At 39.3% G+C, this 21,358-nt stretch overlaps 1 protein-coding gene across 34 annotated transcripts in view; it reads left to right on the forward strand.

Annotated features, from left to right (window-relative positions):
* Positions 1 to 21,358, forward strand: part of ptprk (protein tyrosine phosphatase receptor type K) — a 195,083-nt gene that overhangs the window by 138,003 nt on the left and 35,722 nt on the right. For all 34 annotated transcript variants that reach the window (XM_079887444.1, XM_079887466.1, XM_079887455.1 and 31 more), the window contains 6 exons: positions 206 to 508; positions 4,556 to 4,665; positions 4,832 to 5,033; positions 7,293 to 7,398; positions 9,381 to 9,654; positions 11,511 to 11,547. In XM_079887444.1, coding sequence (XP_079743570.1) covers positions 206 to 508; positions 4,556 to 4,665; positions 4,832 to 5,033; positions 7,293 to 7,398; positions 9,381 to 9,654; positions 11,511 to 11,547 — 1,032 coding nt within the window. The remainder of the gene's footprint in view (positions 1 to 205; positions 509 to 4,555; positions 4,666 to 4,831; positions 5,034 to 7,292; positions 7,399 to 9,380; positions 9,655 to 11,510; positions 11,548 to 21,358) is intronic.

Genomic DNA, 21,358 nt, shown 5'->3' on the forward strand with positions numbered 1-21,358 from the left:
ACACAAGCGGTTGTGTTTGCATATTGGCTTCAATATAAGCTGTTTTTAGACTAACGAGAAAGGTTTGAGTTCTGAAACCTACAGGATGTTTTTATAGTATAATGACCTCTTATGTGTCAAAAGATCAAGGACATTTTTATTTTTCAGTTCATGACCCTTTTAAGAATGAACAATGTTTTGACCCGTCTCTCATCCTCTCTCTCAGAACCCATGCGGACGCCCAAGAGTCTGAAGATCGCGGAGACACAGGCGCGCTACATCGCCGTGGACTGGGAGTCACTGGGCTACAACATCACCCGCTGCCACACCTTCAACGTCACCATCTGCTACCACTACCACAAAACCCCCAACCAGAGCAAAGCCGACTGCCTGGAGATGGACCCCAAAGCCCCCCGACACGTGGTGGGAAACCTGCCTCCCAACACCAACGTCAGCCTGAAAATGATCCTCACCAACCCGGAGGGACGCAAGGAGAGCGACGAGACCGTCATCCAGACGGAGGAGGACGGTACGACAACTACTAACACTTCCTTCAACAGCAGGATTCCCATCCTTACATATAAGATATTCAACAACCCATAGGTGTGATTAAACATTAAGACATATTAAAGATGTCTTCAAAGAGGAAATTCTTTTCTACAGTCGGTGCATTCATAGCAAACACATAGGACATGCAGACTTACACAAGATTATACAATAATAGATACCAGGGATCCCAACAGAGACAAGAGCACAACACACCACACCAATGGATGCTGTCTCTATACTTTAAGAGGATTATTTATTTAAAGCCCGTATGGCTGTAGGGACAAAGCTCTTACTGGTTTAACTGGCCTTTCTGCGCGTATTAAAAATAAAACTACAATAAAAATATGATTTGCTGAATTACTATAATCATAGGTAATTGTATTGCTTTTATTCAAAAATATTTAAATATTTTATATTGAACTATTTAGTTCATAATACATTCAATGCCTTTTAATTTCGCAGGATATTGGTAATATCTGTTCTCTTAGGGTGTGTATCAGTTCACAGATTTGATTCGATTAGAACGAACTTCCGTCCGAACTGCAATCCACTTCCAAACGAATTCTGGTGCGATTCGACTGAAATATGAACACAACACGGACCAAAGACATGTAAACGAACCTAAAAGAGGAAGTGATGTCACAATATGAGGGATTCCTGCTGCTGTTTTGACTCCTTTACACATTTTACAAGCTCTTAATCAGTTCTCAGCTGGTCAAAATATCATATGTTTGCACATACAATGAGCGCATTTAGCCCAGAACACAGCATTGTTTTGGATGTTCAGTAAGTTAATGCTAATTGAACCAGGAATAAATGTATAATGTTGGGGGTTTTGGTCCAGACCAAAGTAACTAAGTGAACCAAACTACTGTACAAGTGTGAACACTCCCTTATATTCGTGTCCACCAGTCATTGGCCAGACGTCTCTCACACTGATCTGCTGAAATGTTAAAGATCAGCTGACTGACAATACATCCAAGAGTAGCATTGGCCCATTTAACATGTTTACATGATTACGCTGACAGTTAAAACCTCTTCATGCAACATCTCTCTCATGGAGAAACAGATCAAAACATGTCAGGAATGTATAAATATAACTTCTTTTTTATTTATTTTTTCGAAGATGAGTGAGGCAAATAATTCAAATGAGGATAAAGGCAGGGATATATTGAACACAAGCGCACCTGACAGTCATAAGTGGGTTAGATGCTGTGATTTCTTGACACATCTGGGACGTGCACATCGCTTGCAGAACTTTTTCCGTCAGTCGCCTTGACGTGAATAGTGTTGCAGCACAATAAAGGCCACCGTCAGCGGCTCCTTGGGCAAACCCAGGTTTAGGAACACCGTTTGTATTCTTCTGCGTATATGCAAATGATTTCTGAAGCGAACGGTTTCTTGTTTTGACGAAATGACACGCTCCTACCAGTGTACCATCATTTCTGCCCCTTTCTTTTGTGTTGTTGTGCTGATGGCCCAATGTGATATAAGGTCACACTGCAGCGTGATTTAGTGAGTGTGTCTCCCAGCCAGGGACAGAATTAGCCTTGTGCCAAAACTTTTTTTGTTTCTTTAAATAAAAAGAAATTCAGATGAAGGCACAATTTATATTTCTCATCCAAAGTCATTTCAGTCATGGAAGCAGAAGGACCATGAGGATCCTAAAATCAGTCCATTTTGTCAGATCTGTTCACTAGTATTGTACAGTGTTTCTAGCGTGTGGGCGGAGTCTCTCTGCAAACGCACTGCACTCGCAACCAAATCAATCAAAAACCACAGCCAAACAGAAGAGCGTGTGGGCGGAGTCTCTCTGCAAACGCACTGCACTTGCAACCAAATCAATCAAAAACCACAGCCAATCAGAAGAGTGTGTGGGCGGAGTCTCTCTGCAAACGCACTGCACTCGCAACCAAATCAATCAAAAACCACAGCCAATCAGAAGAGCGTGTGGGCGGAGTCTCTCTGCAAACGCACTGCACTCGCAACCAAATCAATCAAAAACCACAGCCAATCAGAAGAGCGTGTGGGCGGAGTCTCTCTGCAAACGCATTGCACTCGCAACCAAATCAATCAAAAACCACAGCCAATCAGAAGAGTGTGTGGGCGGAGTCTCTCTGCAAACGCACTGCACTCGCAACCAAATCAATCAAAAATCACAGCCAATCAGAAGAGCGTGTGGGCGGAGTCTCTCTGCAAACGCACTGCACTCGCAACCAAATCAATCAATTATCACAGCCAATCAGAAGAGCGTGTGGGCGGAGTCTCTCTGCAAACGCAATGCACTCACAACCAAATCAATCAATTATCACAGCCAAACAGAAGAGCGTGTGGGCGGAGTCTCTCTGCAAACGCACTGCACTTGCAACCAAATCAATCAAAAATCACAGCCAATCAGAAGAGCGTGTGGGCTGAGTCTCTCTGCAAACGCACTGCACTCGCAACCAAATCAATCAAAAACCACAGCCAATCAGAAGAGCGTGTGGGCGGAGTCTCTCTGCAAACGCACTGCACTCGCAACCAAATCAATCAAAAACCACAGCCAATCAGAAGAGCGTGTGGGCGGAGTCTCTCTGCAAACGCATTGCACTCGCAACCAAATCAATCAAAAACCACAGCCAATCAGAAGAGTGTGTGGGCGTAGTCTCTCTGCAAACGCACTGCACTCGCAACCAAATCAATCAAAAATCACAGCCAATCAGAAGAGCGTGTGGGCGGAGTCTCTCTGCAAACGCACTGCACTCGCAACCAAATCAATCAATTATCACAGCCAATCAGAAGAGCGTGTGGGCGGAGTCTCTCTGCAAACGCAATGCACTCACAACCAAATCAATCAAAAACCACAGCCAATCAGAAGAGTGTGTGGGCGGAGTCTCTCTGCAAACGCACTGCACTCGCAACCAAATCAATCAAAAACCACAGCCAATCAGAAGAGCGTGTGGGCGGAGTCTCTCTGCAAACGCACTGCACTCGCAACCAAATCAATCAAAAACCACAGCCAATCAGAAGAGCGTGTGGGCGGAGTCTCTCTGCAAACGCACTGCACTCACAACCAAATCAATCAAAAACCACAGCCAATCAGAAGAGTGTGTGGGCGGAGTCTCTCTGCAAACGCACTGCACTCACAACCAAATCAATCAAAAACCACAGCCAATCAGAAGAGTGTGTGGGCGGAGTCTCTCTGCAAACGCACTGCACTCGCAACCAAATCAATCAAAAATCACAGCCAATCAGAAGAGCGTGTGGGCGGAGTCTCTCTGCAAACGCACTGCACTCGCAACCAAATCAATCAATTATCACAGCCAATCAGAAGAGCGTGTGGGCGGAGTCTCTCTGCAAACGCACTGCACTCGCAACCAAATCAATCAATTATCACAGCCAATCAGAAGAGCGTGTGGGAGGAGTCTCTCTGCAAACGCTCTGCACTCGCAACCAAATCAATCAATTATCACAGCCAATCATTCAGACTAAATGCAATGATTGGACAAACATTTTTTGGTCTTTAGACTTCCACAGAAGATGTATGTATATTGTTGATTGCTATCAGCATGTGGAGAGAGTTTCAACCTCTATAACATCAGTATAATCAGTACCTGAGATTATCATTGTCATACTTTTTATGTTGTTGTTCCAGCTGTGATGTTGCAGAAATAGAATCATCGCAGGTGGTTTGCAGAAAAACTCTGATTAACATAACACAAAGACAGCTTTTATCGCGTTCCACGGCGTCACATCTGGTTAGGACACAGTGTGAGGTCGCTAAATGGTAATCTTCGTTAACAGACAATCAGTAATATTTGTCTGGGGCACGAGGAAGTTACGCTGGTAAAAAGGGTATGGCGACACCCCTGGTACTGCATATCAGCCTCATTTTCCTGCTCAGATATTAGTATCAGCACTGCTCATGTTGTAGCCAAACATCTGATGGCAAATTCTCCACATTCTGTAAGACACAACCAGCCAACATAGTTTTCTCACTAAAGCCAGTTCTGCTAGTATTCAGTTTTCTCCTCTGTCTGTGCTGTAGTTCCCGGTCCAGTTCCCAAGGAGTTTGTGCGAGCGACTCCGTCTGAGGATAAGATCTCACTGCAGTGGAAAGAGCCTCTGGAGCCCAACGGCATCATAACCCAGTATGAGGTACAGGTCTTTTACATGCCAGATTTGTGTTCAAACTTGGATGCTCTCTTGAATCATGTTTACATACTTACATACAAGTTAATTTCTTAGTATTTTATTATGAAGAACTACAAGTAAATCCCCTCAATATGCTGCATGTGTTGAGTTACGTGTTGGCTGTCTCCAGATCAGCTACAGCAGTGTTCATTCGTTCGACCCGTCGGTGCCGCTGCTGAGGCCGCCGGTGCTCGAGTTGTTACCCTGGAACACCTCGCGACACAACTTCACACAGCTGCACCCGGGAACCACATACCAGTTCCTGATCCGGGCCAGCACCAGCAAGGGATACGGACCCCCCACCACACTCAACGTCACCACCAACATATCAGGTATGTTGTTGTGTATGTCAAATTCCATCCCGTCTTCTGATTGGACCGTTTGCTCAGGCTGTGAAGTCAGATTCTCGCATATCTATAGTCACCAGGAGAATTAATTCTATTACGATTGAGAGAATCTGTTGGTATGGAAAGAGATGGCAGAAAACTATGGATCTTTGGCATACTTTTATTCTCTCTGAAATGAAGTGATTTTACTCGCAAATACACTAACGTTCAAACATCTGGGGTTGGTGAGATGTTTCTCAAAGAAGTCTCTTCTGCTCACTGAGGCTGCATTTATTTGATCAAACATATAGTAAAAACCGTGAAATATTATTACAATTTAAAATAGCTGTTAATATACAGTAAAATGTAATTTATTCCTGTGATTACTCCAGTCTTCAGTGTCACATGATCCTTCAGAAATCACTCTAATATGATGATTTGATGATCAAGAAACATTTATTAATATTATCAATGAGGAAAACAGTTGTGCTGCTTCATATTTCTGTGGAAATCCTGTGATACATTTTATTTTTCAGGATTCTTTGATGAATTGACAGTTAAAAAGATCAGCATTTATTTGAATTAGAATCCTTTGTAACATTATAAATGTCTTTACTGTCACTTTTGATCAATTTAATGCATCCTTGCTGAATAAAAGTATTCTTTATTTAAAAAAAATAAAATAATAATAATTCTGACTCAGAACTTTGGAACATGGTGTAATATATGTGATTTTTTTTTGTGCAGTGTAATCAGTATTTTAATAACTTTTTCCGCATTAACCAAAGTCAGCTCATTTGTGGTTTACTAATTGAAATAAAAATAAATAATGTGTTCTGTAAAGATGAATGAGCCCTTTCTTTGTTTGTTTGTTTTAATTTGCATCTGCTTCTGTAAGGATCTTGGATTGCAGGCTGTAATCAGCTGAACTGAATGTAAAAGCTTCTTCCTGTGTTGTGCTAATGAGCGACGAGGAGCGTAACCTCATCACGTCCCCTCAGGCTTTCTGCCACTTCACCGCTCGCAGATGTCATACAGGCATGATCAGGGCAAATATGATTTCCTAGCATTTCAGAAATACATCACTTTAGATTTGTTGCGAGTGAGAGAAGTGTAGGTGGAGCTAACAAAACATGCAGGGATGAGGGGAGAAAACCTGCTTTCAAAAAGAAAGAGAAAGACAAATAGACTTATTCATGCAGAGTGAAATTGTGGGATGTGCGTGTGTGTGTGTGTGTGTGTGTGTGTGTGTGTGAGTGAGTGAATGTGTGTATGTTGTGGTTGTCTGGTGTGTTTTCTGATTTTTTGAGCAAATATACATTATAGCTACAGTAGGCGTATTTCCAATACAGATTTGCGCAAAAGTTTTGCGATTTTTTTCTAAATGTCGACAAAAAACTGTTGAGAAATGACGGCGTTTCCATTGACCAATGTTATGCGACTAAAACTTCATTTTTTCCTCTCACGATAAGTAAAATCATTCCAAAATGGAGGTTTATGTACTATATCCCAGCCACTGCACTAGCCATTATTATTAATGGAAGGAGATGTGTGTGTGTTTTCCAGTCATTAATGGTAAGGAACGACCCTTATTATACTTGTGAGCGGCTCATATGAGGAGTTTCTGGGTGTTTCTCCCTCAGATCTGCTGCGAGGTCTTGATTGCGACATTTATTTGAGGTTTAGAATCCATTATTGCTGTAATTATTTTGTCTATTATGAATTCTTAAGAACTCTGTCTCGTATTCTGTCCAAACACACCTCATCATCTACGTCAGCTGACCTGTAAATGCGCAAAAACTGTTTCCATTGCAGTTTTGCTAAATATTTCTTTTTCGAATTGCCTGAAAAACCTCCTCATGCGAGCGGAAAAACTTGTTTGCATAAATGGGAGTTTGACAAAAAATGTACAAAAAATCTTTTAAAACAGAACATGGCAAAATAATCGTTTTTACTCGATTGTACTATTTTGATGATCGTTGGGAGCCAAAATCCAAATCGAAATTCAATTAATTGCACAGCCCTAGTTGGTATAAATGTATGATTTATGTACAGTATTAAGTTTAATACCATCAAGCCGTTTGAGATGCTCATTGATTTCCTGCAAACAGTGACTTGTCTTTCAGCAGGGTGGCTGTAGTTGAACTACTCTGAAGTTTGAACAGCTTGAGTCTTCACAGAGTATTGAGTTTCTGGGAAGCTTCACCAACACAGGATTGTATTAATGGGAACATGTTGACACATCCCCTCTCTCTGTCTCTGTAGCGCCGACTCTAGAGGAGTATGATGGGTCCGAGGCGTCCCTGAACGAGACGGCCACCACCATCACCGTCCTGCTGAAACCTGCCCAGGCTAAAGGAGCTCCTATCAGGTGTGTGTGAGAGTGTGTGTGTGTGTGTGTGTGTTCATCAGACTGAAATGAGCCTCTGCTGCTGCTCCCATATTCACTCCCCGTGTTTCTCAGCTCCATCTCTCCTTCAGCTGTTTCGTATTCCTCTCAACACTTGCACAAAGACTCTTCCTCTTCCTCTCTCTGCGCTCTGTCTTTCAGTAATTCAGTTTTTCAATGTGACAGACTCATTCCTACAGACAGCCTCAGATGGAAGAGGAGGAGAGACTTATTTATTGATTAAATTATTCATTTCAATTCAGTTAAGTACGGAAAATGCAGAAAAAGACCATTGGGAAAGTGAAGGGAAATATGGATGTGAAGCACAAGAAGCCATTAGAGCACAGTTTTCCCAGTCTTTCATATGAACATACAAAATGTACAATTATTTAACCCTGTAATGCCTGACATAATAGTCAGACAAAAAAAATGGAACAGTTTATTAAAGTAAGGTGAAATTCGGAAGCTTGAAATGTAAATCAGTTTCATCTTTATAACAGTTTAGCAGATACTTACATAAAATGCATATAAATATCAATATGGGCCAATAATGTCTTAATAAGATGATATTTAAATGCTTAGTTTTATGATCAAAGCTCTGTAGTTTTAAATCATATAATGCAGTGCAATACAATGATTGACTGATGAACAAATAAACCTTCCTCAAAAGCCTGATGATCATATTTTTCTAATAAATGATGATGGATGATCAAGTAAACCTCAGTCGCTTCAGTCCAGGTGAAATATAATAACAATATCCAAGTTATTCTTTCGTTTCCTTGATAAATCAGGTCAGATTGACACAGAAAGACTCGTGAAGCTCGAGCTGAAGGAGGACGTTTGTACAGTTACACTGAAAGACTTTTACTGGATAAAACAGTCTAAACTATCAATCAGAGACAGGAGAACTGCAGGAGATGCAAAGTCTTGATCATGTTCATCATTTAGAGGCCTTAATAATTTGCATATGCAATATGGTAAAGTATGTTTTATAGGGGTGGTTGATTATGATTTGACTTTTCTAACTGTAGTTAGTGTGTAATGTTGCTGTTTGAGCATAAACAACATCTGCAAAGTTACAACGCTCAAAGTTCAAAGCAAAGGGAGATATTTGCTTTTAAAGAAATCGCTTTTTAAGGACTACAACAAACGGCTGGTAGAGACTACACCACATTCCTCCCGGGTTAGTGACATCACCAACCCTAGAATTTACATAAACCCCGCCCCCGAACACAATTTATAGATTATCAAGACAGAATATGCTAATCAATGACTAGAAGATAACTACACATCAGCTTCATAAATTCATCAACTAACCATTCAGAAATGTCCTGTTGCTTCTACATGTTGTCACTTCTTCTTGAGTCTCTCCATCATTGTCTGACTCCGGTTTGAACATAAAAGGCTAAAAGTTTTTGAAATTTTCAGTGCATGTGTGTGTGAGTGCAAACTGTTGAAGCTCCGCCCCCTGTACTGAGAGCAGCAGCTCATTTGCATTTAAAGGAACAGACACAAAACGGTGTGTTTTTGCTCACCCTAAAAATTTACAATTTTAACATGCTATATAAAAATATCTGTGGGGTATTTTGAGCTAAAACTTCATATACACACTCTGGGGACATCAGAGACTTATTTTACATCTTGTGAAAAGGGAATTATACCACCCCTTTATAAGGTTAAACATGGTAACTTTGGTGAATGGGACGTCTGTGTAGAAACTCCCATAGAAACCTGAATGATTGAGGAGATTTCTCCAGTCAGCAGTGAGGACAAACACGGAAACAGCAGAATGAATTAAACAAGAGTATGAATATCCCAAAATATCATCTCAAAACAAAATCAATTATATTTTGTCGGCGCTTTTGGTTGTGTCATCAATATCCAAATGAAAGGTGAAAGCTGAGGGATGTTGAGTTCTGAATAAATGTGCTGATTGTCTGTGATGTTGTGTCGGTCATCCACAGCTCGTATCAGATCGTGGTGAAGGAGATCAACCCTCACCGAGCCCGACGGGACGCCGGCGGCGGGGAGTGTTACCGCGAGCCCGTGTCCTATCAGAACGCCGCCAGCTCGGGCCTGCCGTACTACTTCGCTGCGGAGCTGCCGCCCAGGAACCTCCCAGAACCACTGCCGTTCACGGTGGGAGACAACAAGACGTACCTCGGCTACTGGAACGCCCCCCTCGCACCCCGCAAGAACTACAACATCTACTTCCAGGCGGTCAGCAGCGTGGAGAAGGTCAGCGGACGACAGCACTCACATCCACACATGCAGTGACGGACAGTACAGCTCAATCGCTACTGTTCTGTCCTTCAGCAAAATCACATTCGTCTCGCTTCAGGCACTTTTATTGGTGTATTATAACTTTCTTTTGCGTTGCATGCGACTGTTAAATAAATGACAAAGTCAATATCACACCCATGACAAGTCAAATACTAATAGAAATATTGGGCAGTCTAGTTTTTGTCCAGATCATAGCGGTTCAGAAGTTGTGTCCCAAATGGCGCACTATACGCTTTGTACTTACAGTATGAGCGTAGACAGGGGGCGTTTCTCAATGTCAAGGAAGGATCCTCGGAAGCCAGAATTTCGAGGATGTTACGTCATCGACATCTGTCGAAGGACTGTTCCAATGTCGAGGATCCTCGGAATTTCAACCAAGGACTGAGTCCTTCGTTCGAAAAATATCCCATATACAGGAAAGGATGCATATGTGTAGCCTTCGCGCTCTCAAATCACCCACAATCCTATGCGCGCAGCTTTGCTATCTTGTTAAGAAAATTCAAAATGTCGGACGTTAACGGAGTCGGAGCGTTAACGGGGTAATATGCTTTCAAATGTAAGTATATTTACGTTACCAAACATTTGTTTTAAAAAATAATTACATCCATTATGTTATGGGTCAAATTGACCCGCACTGTTTAAACACACTTGACAGTCAAAGAATCAATATGATTAAAAAGGAGTTTATTGATTTAAAAACGATTATATTGCCTGAGTGAACAGAACTGCGTCCATAGCAACGCTCTGTTTTTAATTTTCACTGACGTAATGACGCAATGACGTGCACTTGCTAGCCTGTTCCATTTACGTGTTCTCCGAATGCTAAAGAGGAGCCTCGCCTAGCCTCTGAAGGAAAGTGACTTGGAAGGACCAGTGCTGCCAAGGAAGTATCCTTGACATTGAGAAACACCTAGGGTTTGAAATGAACTTTTTCAGTCACCAGCCAATTTGGGTGCTAGATTTTTAAGTTACCGGCCATTCAGAACTTCTACTAGCCAAAGAAAGAACCAGATTAACTACGTCACTGCACATATTTATTATAAAATGTGGATTTCATACATTCATTTCTTATTCAAACAAAATCCTGTCATCCAGCATCTCCTCCCTTCCTCTTTTATCCTCATCCTTTACACCAAAAATGTGTTTTAGGTGGACAGATTAATACAGTACAAAGAACATTAAAAAAATGTAGGATGTTGGGAAATAACAATGTCTTTTCTGTTAAGCAAACGCTTTTTAATCTTCGCTATGCAATGCAAATGAACAAGCGTGCCGTTATTTGTAGCGTAGTTACGAGTGTGTTCAAGTCAGCCAGATATGAGCAGATTCTGCACAATATGCTGTATTTAATATATCATGATCTCACGAGTTGAGTATTTACGCAAGATTTGGCTTACACGAACTTCCCCAGCAAAGTGAGTAAACATAGTAAGTAACACACCAAATTGGCTCGTGGTTTGACAGCGTAACCCGCCACAGAGTTTTACCTGCATTTGGCGTGTTGGCGGGTGTTCACTTCAAACCCTGAGCGTAGTGAATGAATTTTGTAAGGATATTTTGTCCTTCATCATCATTCGTCTGATCGCCCCTCCCCCTCCACTGTGTAATTAAAGCCACGTCTGGTGAGTTCAACATCCCACTCTTCGTTTTTCCGCTTAATTAAGTGCGTCATCCGGGTATTTGAAGAGATTAAAATACCAGTCGTTCTACTCGATATGCATCGCAGAGATCTGTTTTGACATCTTTATGTTATTCTGCTCTGCTATTAATCGAGTTTTGAGAATTAACTGTAAATTGTTTTTGTTTTTCAGGAAAGTAAAACGCAGTGTTTGAAACTGGCATTTAAAGGTAAGCCCTTTCATCTGAATCTCATCTCTCTCTGTCTCTGATGTTATGATGAAGTCTGAAGTCTCTGAGCTTTCAGCAGCGTTTATACTGGGACACTGTTTGGTTATATAGACAGACTGTAGATAGATATTTGATCGTCCTTTACCATCCTGCTCACAATAACCAGTTCTGTTCAGCATCATTTACATAAGCATCACATTTATGAACATCTCCCTTAAATATAGGCGCTAAAACATACTGAATTATACTATGTGAGCTTGCAATATAAGGAACAAATGCATACAGTATGTGATTTAAAAAAAAAAGTAAAGTGGCAATAAATGCCCGATTTGTGCCTAAGTGAGAAGAGTACAAGTGGAAATGGATGGCATTTATTTGTGCATATTAAAATGACAGATGTGTGGATACTTCTGAAATGTAATACAAGAACACTTCCTCACTTCCCAAGTTCCTCATGGTTCATCACGAGTCAAGTTTGTCATTCCAGCCGTATAGATGTAATGATGAACGTAACATTGAGTTCCAGTATACACCTGCTAAACTGTTACTGCACTGTGAACAGTAAACGCCAGAGAACAAGTTAAAGATTCAGCAATAATACCGTATACTTGAGTATTGTTCTAGGGAATCTGTACGTGAGTTCTGATAAAACTGAATACTTTGTTTTTACAAGGAAAAAAAAGATAACTTTTTACTCCGTGTTGCTAACATTTTTCCTCAATGATTAAAAAATCTAAATAGCATTTTTATTTATCCTAATTTGACTAACAAGCCAATCAAACAAACTCAATCAAACTTAAATTTGACTTTCCTTCTGAGGGACAGTACAGGATGACAGTGTCCATGTTTGGGTGAACTGGTGCTTTCAGCAGGGCCAGCTCTGTAAATCTGGGGGCCCTAAGCAGGATAATTTTGGGGCAGTGTTAATTTTGTCATTATTTTCGTCAACAACATTTTTTCACAGACGAAAACGAGACGATAACTAAATAAAAACTAGTTTTGAATGACAAAAACTATTACGAAAATCTATTGACATTTTCGTCAACGAATAAAAACTAGACGAAAATGTTAGATAGTGACGATTTGGGAAGCGATCCAGTCTGATGTCCTGCATTTGTGGTAGATGTGCACAATTGTACTGTGACGTGCTGATCTACCCAGCGGCACACGAGTTGGCATGCGCTGCATGTCTCATAAAACGTTAAAACATGTAAACGTCTGGGAGAATGAGTAGAGCAGACATGAAGATCTGAATAAGAGTGACGACACAAAAAAAAGATTTATATTCGGTACGGTTTTCTGTGCGCACACACCCGACCCGAAGCGGGCAGCCATTCACATAGACACCTATACAGCGCGCGAGTACTGAATTGAGCTCTCTTTCCTGTTTGAATGGACAAATACACACAAATATTATGTCTAAATGTCAGTTTTGGAGAGTATTCACGTAAATTATGTCGGTTATGTCTTAAACAATTGTGAGTGTATCTATGTGCATGTCATTGGACATGATCCGATGTCTTAAAGTGACAGTGGGTAATAAACCTAATGTGGTCTGTGTCCTTAATATTGATCAAGCAACAAAAGAAAAAGAGAAAAGCATTCACTGCTCGTTAATAGCTTTAATAAGGATTAATTATATTTAATTCATACAAATAAATATGTCTGCTTGAAAGAATAGAGAATGATGTATGCAAGTAGTTATAAAGAATTCATATATCATTCATTGAAAAAAAGACTGTGTTCTACTTTAGGAAAAGTGGTTTTATTTCATTTTAAGATATTTTTTAAGTTACAGTAGTTAAATCTGTATCTGTATTGCACGTTCAAACTTTAAAATCATTCATATTAGCAGGTTAATATATGTTTTCTCCAGGAGTATATGGGTTTGGAAATTTTAGAGAAATTCTAAATAAATGCATTTAAATTGAAACCCATTATATTTTAGTCGACTAAGTCTACTGTAGATTTAGTCGACTAAAATCGTATTGTATTTCGTCGACTAAAACTAGACTAAAACTAAAACAATTCAGATGACTAAAATATGACTAAAACTAAATGGCATTTTAGTCAAAAGACTATGACTAAAACTAAATCAAAATTTGCTGTCAAAATTAACACTGTTTTGGGGCCCTGCCTTGCAGTGAATAATGGAGTATTGCCACCGCAAACCAGCAACTGTATACAGTCTAACCCTTACACATTTCATCTGTACCTCTTTTAACATGATTGCCCACAATTATTTTACTGCTTATTCAAGTACACTCACTGAAACAGTAAAAGTAAAGACAGATTTGCCAAATTTCTACATCTACTTTATTACTGTCTGAATGCTTTGTAAATTTTAAAACAGCACTAACTGTTTTTGTCCACTAGGCAGCTTAAAACCTTTAGTATTAAAAAATCTTCAATAAAGTTGCTGCATATAGGCCTACTACAGGTGTTGCCGGAGTCTCGATCTTTGAACTTCTTTTCCCTTTTCCACGCTTTAAAAAGAGGGAGAAGTTGGACCAGTAATTTCTTTGCTTCCTTCTAAAGTGATTTAAACATATTCTTCTATATTGATGTATCAAAGAGATTAAAAATTCTGCAAAAGATTCTAGTTTGAGTTGGTATTTATTTTTTTATATATTCCAACTACAAAAACACGACTTCAGCGAACAATCATTAGCCAAATGTGTATATAAAATGTTTAGTTATAAAATATATACATAAATATAATAAAAACTCTAGGTAACCCTTTTTACATTTTACAGTGTCATTGTTGCACATTACATGTAGTTCATACAAAAATAATTCTACAGTAAAATCTGCTTAAAATGTGGATTTCGTTAGAGTAGTAGCTCTACTATAATGGGATAATGTCCAATTTAATGCACCTTCCGAGGCTGCTGTGAAATAGCACCGCGAATTGTGCAGAAAATGCAATAGGCGGCTCTTTGTGCATTGTGTAATGTGCCAAGTTGAAAAAATAATTCTACAGTAAAAACTGCTTAAAATTTGGATTTCGTTAGAGTAGTAGCTCTACTATAATGGGATTTTTTTTTCTCCTTTTTTCTGCACCCGATGGATAGACTCGTTTCATTTTTTAGGTCAAATTTCCAAGTCCAGGGAAGACAACGATTTTACACGGTTGGTTGACTGTTAAACCGCGGCGACACCGGCGAGTACCATCTGTAGTTAGGGGGCCCCCTAGTGGCGGCGGGGCCCTAAGCAGCCGCTTAGTTCGCTTATAGGGAGAGCCGGCTCTGCCTTTCAGACACAGACTCCAGACTACAGTCATGTGTTTTTATAATAACCATCACTGTAGATGGATGAGATCCATGTGTTAAAAATGAGAAAATCTCAAACGTCTATTTTAAAAGCTTTCCCAGTACTTTTTACACCACTGGATGATGGTCAGTGAATGTGTGACTGCAAAAAAAAAAAAAAAAAAAAAAGACTATAAAATATCTATTTGTAGTCATGTGCTGATGCTGTAGTAGAATATTTATAATTATTATATTTTTAAATTGATAGTGTAGTAGTCTTTCTCGAAACACTGTGGGATCTCTGAAGATTCTCTGCCATTTATTATACACCTAATAAAATTCATAAAGAATGAATAATCCATACCCACACCCAGATAGCAAGCAATCATTGAAGCGAGGTTGAGTCAGTGTTGAACGCTAATTGCATTGAATTAATGTTACAAAGTGATGATGGTTCAGTATCACTTATTGATTCAACGTTATTAATTGATGTTAGTTCAATATCAGGTTTGCACCCGCATTTAATGTTGAAACAATGGTGAGATTATGAATTTACACATGGTTTGTCTTAAAGCATATTAAAAACACCACATAGACACATAAACTACATTAAACGCTGGATTTTCACCACAGGGGGACTTTAAATGATGTTAGAACTTTATTCAGGAAATTCCTAATAAACATTACTAAAGCAAGATGCATTTTAAGAATGTTATTTAAACACTTTAATAACTTTTTAATGTAATTAAATACAGTCAGTAACAATACAAATCAGAATCAAACGCATGCAAATTATATCAATGTCACCATGCAGTCTGAGACAATATCAGGAGTCTAACACATTCAATCTGAACTAAAGTGATGTTTATGTATGCATGTCATATATATCTCAGGACTAATATATTTCATATCTATATATATATATTTTTTTTTTTTATTATTATTATTATTATTTTTGTGGAGTTGTGACTTTGTATATATCAAAATAGTCGTGTATGATTAGAGTTTAATCATGAATGCCTATTGAACATTTAGTTTTAACATACATATTTTCTCTAGCTTAATGTCCAATATGTTTTTTTGTGCATGAAGTGATACGCATGTGTGTATAAATTGTCTGGTGCGGTAATGACAGTACGGAAAGCACCTTCGGCCGTGTCTCGGCTGAGTTATTGCGCATTATTTCCTCCTCTGGCTCTTCATTAATTGTTTTTCAGCAGGAAATCGAATGATAAAAGTCCGCCCGAGGCTCCGAGCGCTCCCAGAACGGATTAGATATAGCCCACGTCATGTGTTGTTTAGCAACAAAAATACATTTTTGTTTTTAAGCATGGAATTTTATCTCCAAAATGGACGTAATCCAATTTCCATTGAATTGCTCCCAGTGTTTTTCTCTCCGATCAGACTCATAAGAGCTGACAGAAACACAAGTGTCCTGGCAGGGGGCAAAATTTGATGTCTGAACCAATACAGGCGTGCATCTAAAACCTCGCCACGCCGCCCATTAATCACCTTTCAACCCAAGGTTCGAAACTGACTGCGAGACCACCTTGCTGGCGAGGTCACAGGCGCCGCTTTTCCTTCGTGAGAGATGGACGTGAACCGTTTCTTGTTTCTTGAGTTATAGATTACATTTTCCCACTGGAGACAGACTTGAGACATGCTGAAAATAAATGGTAACATCTAAATTAGCTGGGTCTTAATCAATATTATTTAACATCACAGAATCCGCCTAAATACACTGATTTCTCAGATAGAAATAGCTCTTTAAAGGTAATAATTAAAATGTACCATTTTTTACAGTGCAGACGGCTGTAAACTAGAGACTAACCCACAGCAACAGTACATGAAAACAATGATCTAGTGGAAATCTATTAAATATTGACATTGTATGAGCGATTTTAGAATAGTGGGATCATTTTACACTGCGCATACATTAGGTTTGGAAATAAAGTAACAAATTTCATGTATCAGATCACACACTGTAAAGGAATAGTTGAGCTAAAAAATAAGGCAACCTTTTTAAGTTAACTCAACTAATCCACTACAGTTAAAGTCAACTTAAATACTTTTGTTCTTCTATTGTTTTTTTAACTTAAAATTTTTTGTCAAGGCAACTAAAAATAGTTGATCCAACTTGAAAAAATAAGGCAATCACACTCAAATTTTTAAGTTAACTCAACTTTATTTTTTTACAGTGCACATTTATAAACAAAATATTTTTTTCCGATGGACAGAAAATAAAGTGCAGCGCGTCAAGAATAGTCATCTGAACTGGATGATTGACAGCTTTGTTGATCATAATGCAGTCTATTTTTACGCATTGCAACATCCTTGCGTCCAGCGCAGACACTTTGTTGTCTATTGAACTAAAATATAACCAGAAATATAACTTATACCGCTAGCATCGGCAAATAAAATTCGAAACCAAAATGATTATTTTCAAACAGGTTTTCTAAATACTCCCAAAGCACGATGGACAAGCAAGTCGTCCCTCGCTCCGTTGGCTGAGCCAGAAGTTGACAAACATCAGATTTATATTTTCACAGTGTCACAGTGAAAGTGTTATTATTTAAAAAAAATAATAATAATTGTGTAAATTGCTTATTAAAATATGTTTAATGGAAAAAATATTATATATATAGGATTGGACCAGCAGATAAACAGATCTTTCAGCTCCTGATAGTTCTCTCAGCTCTGCTTTAAGTCCCCCTGTGGTGTAAATCCAGCTTTTAATGTTGTTTATGTGTCTATGTGGTGTTTTTAATCTGCTTTAAGTCAAACCATGTGTAAATTCATAAGTCGACAGCATTGCTGAGTATTTCCTCCTTAAAACTGCAGTGAACCAAAGACAGTCTCAAAAACACACTTTGAAATCGCTGGTGTTTCTGACATCACAAACTACCTTGTAACCAATCAGATCAACGTGTGATCGTCAACCAGTGGATCTCTGAGCTGAGTGAGTGGAGGCGGGGCTCATTTGCATATTCATAGAATCACGCATACTAAATGAGGCAAGGGTGTCGAGTTACATTCAAGATATTTTAAGGCATGAAGAATTGTTTTTCAAGGAAAAAAACATTTAAATATGTCATTTTGGTGATCAAAGATGAGTTTTAAAGGATAACATGATTGACTACAGGGGGACTTTAACATCCGTTCTGCAGATCCTGCCCTGGTTATGTGTTATTGACAGAGACAGGTCGAGTGAAGCTAACGCAGCACTCGTGTGTGTGATCGGTTCTTAAAGCCTGGAGGAAGAGTGTGGTTTGGTGATGAAGGCCCGGTGCATTAGAGCAGCGTCTGGCCCCAGGCCGCTCACTGTAGAGGACAGAGAGCCGTGTCACAGTGCCTTTGGTTTTGTGAGAGAGTTATTGTTGGGTGAAATAATCTGCCCCACAGATCCAGAGGCAGGAGAGTACAGCTGATGGCTTTATTTAAGAGGCCCATGTCAGCGGGTCATTGCCTTATCACTCTTAAAAGCTTATAGTAGAGCTTCAGGACACAGCGAAGATGCTTTTACTTCTCTTGCCCAGACATCTCGCACAATGCGGCATTCACAGGCAAACTCACGAGTGGAGTCAGCATCAAGACGGCCGTAAATGTCATACGCACCGAGCTGGAGTTTGGATCAATAGCCGTAGATGCCGTAATGATAGTTGTGCTGTTTTATCGGTGTGCGAGAGGTATTTCAGTCAGCAGTGATGTATCTCTGACAGGGTTATAGACCCGAAGCTCCACTGCAGCACACTGACACAATAGAGGAAGATCTGGCCAAATCACACCGTATGTGGACTTATCCAGACTACGGCTTCGTCTAACCATTACACATTATTACTATTAACTTCATTCGGTTTGGTCTTGTCACAATTTTTTTTTTTTGTGTAATTTTTTTTTATGTCATTACATTGGAGTATAAGAAACAAATGGCAAAAAAGCAATTCTGAAAAAAAAAATATATATATATTTTATGATATATCCGATGTAGACTCCAGGACGCAGTTAATAAGAAAATGAAAACAAGACTATAACCAAAACATTGAGTCTCATTCGCTGAGCATGCGTACGCACAAATTTGTGCGTGAAATGTGCGTATGAAAGTTTTTAAGAACAAATCATGATTCACCAAAAATGTTAGCCTGGCAAGCCAGACCTACATCAAGATGTTAGGTCTGGCAACTCTCCATAGACACGGCTCAATCCGAGGGGCGGGATAAACGGCTGTCTTTCAAATTCCCTCTGCATGCAATAGGACGGCGCTTCAACCAACCAGTATGAGGCGCCGTCTAGGGCTTAAATCAAACTTCATTCACACACACATATATGAAACGCTTGCATACCCACTAAGTAGTCACACATACATGTATACTGCTGAATGCTCAAACTAATATGAAATGCACAACGTCACACCTAAAGTCGCTCACGCACACACGCAAACTCTACACACACGAGACGCGCGGAAACTCCCCGCGCACATACTCATCAGACGCGAACACACACACAAATATTTCATATATGTTTCATATATGTGTGCGTGAATAAAGTTTGATTTAAGCCCTAGACGGCGCCTCATAAACCAGAGCGTTTTCCCAACAGCGGAGCTAACGTTAGTTGATCTGGCCGGCAAAAAACTACGAACACATCTTCCTTTTTTAAGAATGACTTAGGTGCCGTTCTTTGCTCTTTTCTCAAAGAAAAACTCCAAGTCATAGACTGTAAAAAATATAACTTAACTCCAAGTCCTCCAGAGTCGCGGCCAAAGCCGATTCGAAAGACTGTTCTCCAGCAGCCGCCATTCTTTGTTTTCAAGTAGCAGGGAACCGTCACAACTCTGTCGTCATTATGTTAAGCCCGCCCCGCCTACTCTATACGCGATGTGATTGGCCTGACCCAATTTAGGTTTTTACAGCTCCGAAAGTCAATGGAGAGTTGCTAGACTACCCTGGCTGCAAAATACATTTTGCTGCCGCTAGGGTGCGTCTAGATTTCTAGGCTACAAAAATGTAGTAATAAAATGTATTCTACATTTACGAAAAAATATAGGAACAACTGAAACCACACGTACGAAAAAAAGCTCTACGGCCTTATAATCATGTTATGGAAGTTATATTTCATCATAACAAGACTATAATTATATTTTCATATTATTATTCACGACTATTATTTATAGTTTCATTAATTGTATCATACAGTATAATCCATATATAAAATTATGTAGTACAATTATTAAATGATACAATTTAATTTGATCTTAAATAGATTCCATCATAGGCTACAGTTAAAGAGTAAGAAAGCTGTGTTATAGCTTCAGCTGCGAGGTTTCTCTGAATAACGCAGATATACGTGTGTGTTCTGCTGGCTAGTGAGAGCTCTGTAGAAAAGGTGTGTGTTGTGTGTGAACTGGTGAGAATGACACAGTTGTCACTGCTCAAGGTTCGGGCGAGAGCGCATCTGCAAACAGCTGTGAGGAAAGCCCTTATATGGAGATGTGTGGGCGTGTTTATGCAAATGACTCATTTACAATACTCCAAATTCACTAAGATTAGAACGAGCTTAAGAACAAATTCATGTGCATAAGAACGTGTTGTGTGTTGTGAATTCTTCTGTGTGTACAAATACGAAAATAATCCACGCAATTATTAGTGAATGAGACCCACTGTTCAATTTTTTAAAACTTAATGTTTTAAAACTTTAATGTATTTAAATCAAGTTTACAGCATTAAAAATATATGAACTTTAAAGTTAAAATCAAAAACCGTAATCAAGTACTTTGCATGTGCTTTAGTATGTTAGTCAACTTCTATAAAGCATGACAAAATATTTTTGAAACATGATGATTTAAAATGTGCTTTAAAGTAAAACTTTTGCACTTTTTAAAAAGGTCTCTCTCTATAAATGCACTTAAGTGGCCTTTTATTTCATTCATATAGTGTTTTCTGCTAGTTTTTTTAAATATATATATACAGTATACTTTTAATATTTGAAGTACTCTACAAGTGCACATTTAATACACCAGAACAAGAGACAATATTTCCTTCTTTGCAGTGAGTGTAGAGATGTGAAGTGCAGTGTACAGTGATGTGAATACAGTGTTCAGCATGAAGCTCCCACAGGCCTTACATTGTGTTTAGCTCGACATCGTTCACGCTCTGTTCTTCAGGCTGCGCTCCGAGCCAGCGTCTTCTCTTTCAACTGTTTCACACGTTTATTTTTAGAGCAGACTCATTTTTGTGTTTTGCATAATGTATTCGTGCCAGGTAATAATATTAGCGTTCAACAATGGAATGATACTGTGGTTGTCTGCCAATGTTTGGAGAAACGTATCCGACAGTCATTTTCAACCCATTCTGTTATGTTTTGGCAGCGAGAGAAAGACACAAATCACACAGCGAACTGATGGCGGTTTATGTTTGTGAAATGAATCGTTGGGAACACTTGCGGTCAGAAGACTTTCGTGATGTTTGAAAGTGCATTTGGAACAGGATCTTGTAGAAACAGCGCATTAATGGCAGACATTTCATTATTTTGCAGTTCTAATGTTGCATCTAAGAAAGAAAAAG

Source organism: Squalius cephalus (genome assembly GCF_949319135.1).
Source record: "Squalius cephalus genome assembly, chromosome: 12".
In the NCBI taxonomy this organism is placed as follows: Eukaryota; Metazoa; Chordata; class Actinopteri; order Cypriniformes; family Leuciscidae; genus Squalius; species Squalius cephalus.